This window comes from Symphodus melops (assembly GCF_947650265.1).
Source record: "Symphodus melops genome assembly, chromosome: 11".
NCBI classification, from domain to species: domain Eukaryota; kingdom Metazoa; phylum Chordata; class Actinopteri; order Labriformes; family Labridae; genus Symphodus; species Symphodus melops.
Genome location: NC_136701.1, coordinates 26102953 through 26110403, shown reverse-complemented (window position 1 = coordinate 26110403; position 7451 = coordinate 26102953). Strand labels below are relative to the sequence as shown.

Sequence of the window (7451 nt, the reverse complement as noted above, 5' to 3'; positions counted from 1 at the left end):
TCATTCTGCAGCAGGGGGTGAAAGGGTTAACTCATTCTGCAGCAGGGGGTGAAAGGGTTAACTCATTCTGCAGCAGGGGGTGAAAGGGTTAACTCATTCTGCAGGTTAAGTCATTCAGAGGGCTCTAAAGCAAACATGATGTCACAAACAGAGAGACAGCTTCTATCAATATATCATCTGTTGTTACCATGGCAACTAATACAGGAGATGATGTCACGCTCAGTGTACTCGGTGTGTGTGGATTCATCCACTGCAGAAAGTAGTTCCCGTCACTCGTCCTGTTACACTCCTTTATGACCTCCCTGCCGTCAACACAGGAAACTCAATATCAGCTGACAGGAAGTCAGACGGCGTCTATCTATCTATCAACTGGTATTAATATTGTTAGTTTTGATGACCTTGACTTGAACTTTGACCTGTGGAAGCTGAGTCTCTACACTCTGACCTTTGACCTGTGGACTCTGAGTCTCTACACTCTGACCTTTGACCTGTGGAAGCTGAGTCTCTACACTCTGACCTTTGACCTGTGGACTCTGAGTCTCTACACTCTGACCTTTGACCTGTGGACTCTGAGTCTCTACACTCTGACCTTTGACCTGTGGAAGCTGAGTCTCTACACTCTGACCTTTGACCTGTGGACTCTGAGTCTCTACACTCTGACCTTTGACCTGTGGAAGCTGAGTCTCTACACTCTGACCTTTGACCTGTGGAAGCTGAGTCTCTACACTCTGACCTGGGACCTGTGGAAGCTGAGTCTCTACACTCTGACCTGGGACTTGTGGATGCTGAGTCTCTACACTCTGACCTTTGACCTGTGGACTCTGAGTCTCTACACTCTGACCTTTGACCTGTGGATGCTGAGTCTCTACACTCTGACCTTTGACCTGTGGAAGCTGAGTCTCTACACTCTGACCTTTGACCTGTGGAAGCTGAGTCTCTACACTCTGACCTTTGACCTGTGGACTCTGAGTCTCTACACTCTGACCTTTGACCTGTGGATGCTGAGTCTCTACACTCTGACCTTTGACCTGTGGAAGCTGAGTCTCTACACTCTGACCTTTGACCTGTGGAAGCTGAGTCTCTACACTCTGACCTGGGACTTGTGGATGCTGAGTCTCTACACTCTGACCTTTGACCTGGGGAAGCTGAGTCTCTACACTCTGACCTGGGACTTGTGGATGCTGAGTCTCTACACTCTGACCTTTGACCTGTGGAAGCTGAGTCTCTACACTCTGACCTTTGACCTGTGGACTCTGAGTCTCTACACTCTGACCTTTGACCTGTGGATGCTGAGTCTCTACACTCTGACCTTTGACCTGTGGAAGCTGAGTCTCTACACTCTGACCTTTGACCTGTGGAAGCTGAGTCTCTACACTCTGACCTGGGACTTGTGGATGCTGAGTCTCTACACTCTGACCTTTGACCTGGGGAAGCTGAGTCTCTACACTCTGACCTGGGACTTGTGGATGCTGAGTCTCTACACTCTGACCTTTGACCTGTGGAAGCTGAGTCTCTACACTCTGACCTTTGACCTGTGGAAGCTGAGTCTCTACACTCTGACCTGGGACTTGTGGATGCTGAGTCTCTACACTCTGACCTGGGACTTGTGGATGCTGAGTCTCTACACTCTGACCTTTGACCTGTGGAAGCTGAGTCTCTACACTCTGACCTTTGACCTGTGGATGCTGAGTCTCTACACTCTGACCTTTGACCTGTGGAAGCTGAGTCTCTACACTCTGACCTGGGACTTGTGGATGCTGAGTCTCTACACTCTGACCTTTGACCTGTGGAAGCTGAGTCTCTACACTCTGACCTGGGACCTGTGGACTCTGAGTCTCTACACTCTGACCTTTGACCTGTGGACTCTGAGTCTCTACACTCTGACCTTTTACCTGTGGAAGCTGAGTCTCTACACTCTGACCTTTGACCTGTGGAAGCTGAGTCTCTACACTCTGACCTGGGACCTGTGGATGCTGAGTCTCTACACTCTGACCTTTGACCTGTGGAAGCTGAGTCTCTACACTCTGACCTTTGACCTGTGGAAGCTGAGTCTCTACACTCTGACCTTTGACCTGTGGACTCTGAGTCTCTACACTCTGACCTTTGACCTGTGGACTCTGAGTCTCTACACTCTGACCTTTGACCTGTGGAAGCTGAGTCTCTACACTCTGACCTTTGACCTGTGGAAGCTGAGTCTCTACACTCTGACCTTTGACCTGTGGAAGCTGAGTCTCTACACTCTGACCTGGGACCTGTGGATGCTGAGTCTCTACACTCTGACCTTTGACCTGTGGAAGCTGAGTCTCTACACTCTGACCTTTGACCTGTGGACTCTGAGTCTCTACACTCTGACCTTTGACCTGTGGAAGCTGAGTCTCTACACTCTGACCTTTGACCTGTGGAAGCTGAGTCTCTACACTCTGACCTTTGACCTGTGGAAGCTGAGTCTCTACACTCTGACCTTTGACCTGTGGATGCTGAGTCTCTACACTCTGACCTTTGACCTGTGGAAGCTGAGTCTCTACACTCTGACCTTTGACCTGTGGAAGCTGAGTCTCTACACTCTGACCTGGGACCTGTGGATGCTGAGTCTCTACACTCTGACCTTTGACCTGTGGAAGCTGAGTCTCTACACTCTGACCTTTGACCTGTGGAAGCTGAGTCTCTACACTCTGACCTTTGACCTGTGGAAGCTGAGTCTCTACACTCTGACCTGGGACTTGTGGATGCTGACTCTCTTGCGGGTGTTGTCGCTGCAGCGCTCTAAGATGAGCTCGGCACTCGGTCGAGGAGGGACGACCGGAGCCTCCTTCTTCAGCTCGCCCTCTGAGCCGGACGCCGCCTGCTCGGGAATGTTTTCTGTGGGTTTAAAAAGACAGAAGTTTACAGATCTGTGACTCCTCCCCCTCCATCACGCTGTTTTCAAACCTGACACCACAAACTGATGTTGATGTTTACGGAGACTTTGATATAGTCAGATTGGTTCATCCCACAGGTGCAGTCGCCCCCTGCTGGCAGTCAGAGTGTATGACTTGTTAATCAATGAGATCAGTGTTTTTATTACCCTGGTTCTTTCTCTCCCTCAGCGGCGACTTGGCGGCGTTCCTGGAGTTCCTGTTCTCGGCTCGGAGGCCTCCTTTCTGCTGGAGGTACCTGCGGCTGTTCCTGCGGTAGGTGTCCTGGCTGATCCTCTGGCGAGCCTTGTTGTGGATGCTCTTGGCGTTGCTGATGGACGACCTGAGACACAAAGGTTGAGCGGTCAGGAACGGGGAAGTAAAAAAGTTGAGTCCAACACAGGTTTCCACTGGAAGTGTCAATAACCAGACCATTTGAGATAAAGGAAGACACGTGTTAGTGTGTAGACTCACTTTCACCACATTTAATCTCAACCATGAATATGAACACATTCTGCAGAAACAAGAGTTTCAGTTCCCAACAAAGACACTAACTTCTCCCCCCTCACCACAGCGAGGACAAACATTCACTTTATGAAACAGCTGTTCAAAGTTATTTAAAGAACACCACTGTCAGCGGAGACGTACCTGCGAGGCGGGAGTTTCTGTCTCTGCAAGTTCAGCCGTTCAGCTTCATAGATCTCCTTCTTTCCCGCCTTGTGCAGAAACATGGAGGGAAAATGGCCGGTCTCGTCGCCTTTCCTGTTACACCCAGGTTACAACAAAAAGATTAAAGTCCAGGTCCAGTATCTTTAAACAGGGACCTGTTGTCACATCCGTTTGCTCTTAAATCTGATTTTCAGGTGTCAAAGTGTTGGAGTGGCTCTCGTTCATTTTCTGGGCCTGCAGCCTTGAAACAGGCTGTGATGGCCGCTCGGTGATCCTGAGCACATCCTCAGAAAGTTAATGTCTTATTTTGTGTGTGTGTGGTTCATACCTGACAACCCACCAGCCGTCCAGCAGTTTGTGAATCACCTCAATGGTCTCTCCGAGCTCCAGAGAGATCTCGTCCTCCAGCTCGGCCTTGTAGGCTTTGATGGTGACGTGCAGCTCTCCTGCAGGGAAGCAGCAGCGTTTGAGCTCTCAGAGGACTGACGCTGTGGTTCAGATCCTGGTGCAGGCTCTGGTGATATCATTCACTATTGCTCACCTTCATAGTTTGGTTCGGCCTCCTCGGCTTCCTCAGGTGTGTCCAGAGGCTCCAGGTACGCAGCAGGAACCCATCCTCGTTTAGACTCGCACTGACAGAACCACCAACCTGAACGCAACGCCATCAAACCTGGTCATATTCATCTCGAGGACGCGACACAGCGACTTCTGTTAAACGTTTCATGAAGACGTTTAATTGAACGTCTTTAAAGTCTGAGTCACGTGAATTGGGTGAAGTGAAACCTTCTCAATCATTCACATAGATAATACAGACACCTCTCTACACACACATCTGGACTCCCTCTGCAGAGGTCAAAGGTTACATCACGACTTGTATCTCACTGCTCGACTTCCTCCATCTTTGTCCCAGTGAGGATCTCCAATAACTCGAATCATTAAAACTCATCCTCTCTCACCGTTCTGATTCTTCTCCACGATCTCCACCTGGTCTCCGGCGTGCAGAGCGATCTCGTGTTTGGACGTCTTCTCGAAGTCTGAAACCACTCTGTAGGTTTCCAGGATGATGGGCCCAGAGATCTCTGCGAGGTTGAAACACCATCAGGAGTTTTTATCTCAGGACACAGTCTCAAACCTGCAGGTCACCTCCAAACTTACAGGCCAAAACAGATTACTAATACAGACATTATTATTCCAACATCAGAGGTCAAAGGTCGTAAATCCTCACCTCTGTATAATAATCATCACTATCATTAAAGTAGCACACTGGGTGCATTTTAATGTGATCTTACACCAGTCAAAGTGTACATGGTGTTTAGTCTTCCTTTATTTAATTCATGTAAACTTGCTCATGCTGGGTTTTTAAACTGCTTTGTTATATTTCCTGTTTTTTGAGCTGCTGTAACGCCCACATTTCCCCCACTGGTTGATCAATAAAGTTTATCTTACCTGATGCGTTGCCTCTCACCAACTCTCTGGACTCCACAAAGTTCTCGTTTCTCTTCAGTCTGAAGAGAAACAAATCACTTGATTACTCTGACTCAGTCTTTGCTTGACACGGAAAACAAGAGCGGCATATGACAGTGAAAGTTCAGGCTAAAGCTCGAACATGGAGGACTTTAGTCTGGTGAGCTGTACGTATGTACACAGCTGTTACCATGACGACTATGCCCGTTGTTGGCTACAGGATCTAGCATCTGAGCTACCCTCTTATTGGATGCGTCGAGGTGTAGTCAGGAAGTGCTGTGCTTAAATTGAAAATGTTTTAACTTCTGTCACTCTGCAGCAAGGAGCCATATAACTGTACTGACGTGTTCGGGGCCGGCGGGTTCTCGTCCTCCGGTCGCACCCTGAAGAAGCCGGTGAGGAGTTTGCAGCGAGAGATGTGAGGCGGCAGGTTGATGAGCGAGCTGCAGTACTCGGACAGTGTGCTCTGCCTGGTTTCTGTTGACTTCTCACTGTCCAACCAGCGTGGGGCTGAAGACACACACACACACACACACACTTCAGTATAATCTGGGGTCACTGTATAAATGAAATCTTGAATGAATAAAATGATTCATATATTGATCTCTGAGCCCGCCTGTTGGAGCGGCAGTCACGTAGCGCCCGTCCCTCCTCAGAGGTGAACACTTCCTCTCCTGTTCTGGAAGTTTCCTCAGCTCTGAGGTTGACTCATCCTTCTCTTTTTGTTTTGTAATTTAACCGTTGGACTTCTGTTTCCATGAAAGGTGTCAAAACATCTGAACAGGAAGAAAGATAAATGTTTCTGCTCCTGAAACCACGTAGACCATCATCACTAAATCTACGTCACGCTGTTGAAATAGATCCTTCTCTTTTAAAGGAGCAGTCTGTAACTCTACCCCTAGTGTTTAAAATGAGTACTGCAGTCTAAACTCTAAACATTACAGAGAGCTGTCTCCCCCCCTCCTCTCACACAGGTCAGCATGTGGTGGACACTGTAGCTTCAGTGTTTAGCCAGCTCTGCATGTGGTGGACACTGTAGCTTCAGTGTTTAGCCAGCTCTGCATGTGGTGGACACTGTAGCTTCAGTGTTTAGCCAGCTCTGCATGTGGTGGACACTGTAGCTTCAGTGTTTAGCCAGCTCTGCATGTAGAGACACTGTAGCTTCAGTGTTTAACCAGCTCTGCATGTGGTGGACACTGTAGCTTCAGTGTTTAGCCAGCTCTGCATGTGGTGGACACTGTAGCTTCAGTGTTTAACCAGCTCTGCATGTGGTGGACACTGTAGCTTCAGTGTTTAGCCAGCTCTGCATGTGGTGGACACTGTAGCTTCAGTGTTTAGCCAGCTCTGCATGTGGTGGACACTGTAGCTTCAGTGTTTAGCCAGCTCTGCATGTGGTGGACACTGTAGCTTCAGTGTTTAGCCAGCTCTGCATGTGGTGGACACTGTAGCTTCAGTGTTTAACCAGCTCTGCATGTGGTGGACACTGTAGCTTCAGTGTTTAGCCAGCTCTGCATGTGGTGGACACTGTAGCTTCAGTGTTTAGCCAGCTCTGCATGTGGTGGACACTGTAGCTTCAGTGTTTAGCCAGCTCTGCATGTGGTGGACACTGTAGCTTCAGTGTTTAGCCAGCTCTGCATGTGGTGGACACTGTAGCTTCAGTGTTTAGCCAGCTCTGCATGTGGTGGACACTGTAGCTTCAGTGTTTAGCCAGCTCTGCATGGGTCTGTAAAGCTTTCTGCGTTCTAACCTCTCTCCATGTTTCATCTCCAACATTGATCCTAGTTTGAGCAGCTTTCTGCTGCTGGAGCTTATTAGAAACATGCAGAGGCTTTTTAGCTCGGGTACAATCACTTCTATCTGAAGCAGTTCCACTGCCCGCTTCCATCGCTGCAACACCTGTTCACCTGATAACTGCTCTCATATCTGGCAAACCCAGGGGCGTCCAAAATGGCCTTCAAAGCCCCGCCTACCTTCTCTGGTCCAATCACATCCAGAATATGGGAAAAACCAAAACTTTAATACTTTTGTGAGTTATATGAATATGAAAGTTTTAGCATTAACTGTATTGCGTTAGCTTGAACTCTTTTTAACATGCTTCTCCTTCTTTGTTCTTGTCTCAACATTTCATCACACTGATTTCAGCAGCTGCTTCACTTCCTGCTATGTAGAAAAAAGAGAAGTAGGCATGTGTTTGATGAACACAGCTTCCTGTTTGCAGGAGGATGACAGCAGCACGCAGCGTTTGTTCAGACAACCAGGTGACGAAACAAACCGATTCAGACTCCAGAGGTCACACCTGAACAGAACATGAGATCAGGAGTTCTTCTACCTGGTAGTTTGGGGATGATTCGGTCCTTCTTCTCGATCTGTCCCGCCTCGATGGGAAACATCTCCTTCAGGGATTTCTGTCAACATGAACAACTT

At 48.5% G+C, this 7451-nt stretch overlaps 1 protein-coding gene across 1 annotated transcript in view; it reads right to left on the bottom strand.

Annotated features, from left to right (window-relative positions):
* Positions 1-6: 6 nt before the first annotated feature.
* The window catches only part of ncf1 (neutrophil cytosolic factor 1), a gene marked incomplete at its 5' end in the record, with an annotated part of 7952 nt that continues 507 nt past the window's right edge, over positions 7-7451 (bottom strand). The window contains 10 exons of the mRNA XM_079355830.1: positions 7-302; positions 2714-2859; positions 3065-3237; positions 3543-3656; positions 3892-4009; positions 4105-4212; positions 4520-4642; positions 5010-5068; positions 5372-5537; positions 7357-7432. Of these exons, the coding sequence (XP_079211956.1) occupies positions 282-302; positions 2714-2859; positions 3065-3237; positions 3543-3656; positions 3892-4009; positions 4105-4212; positions 4520-4642; positions 5010-5068; positions 5372-5537; positions 7357-7432 (1104 nt within the window). The 3' untranslated portion in view covers positions 7-281. The remainder of the gene's footprint in view (positions 303-2713; positions 2860-3064; positions 3238-3542; positions 3657-3891; positions 4010-4104; positions 4213-4519; positions 4643-5009; positions 5069-5371; positions 5538-7356; positions 7433-7451) is intronic.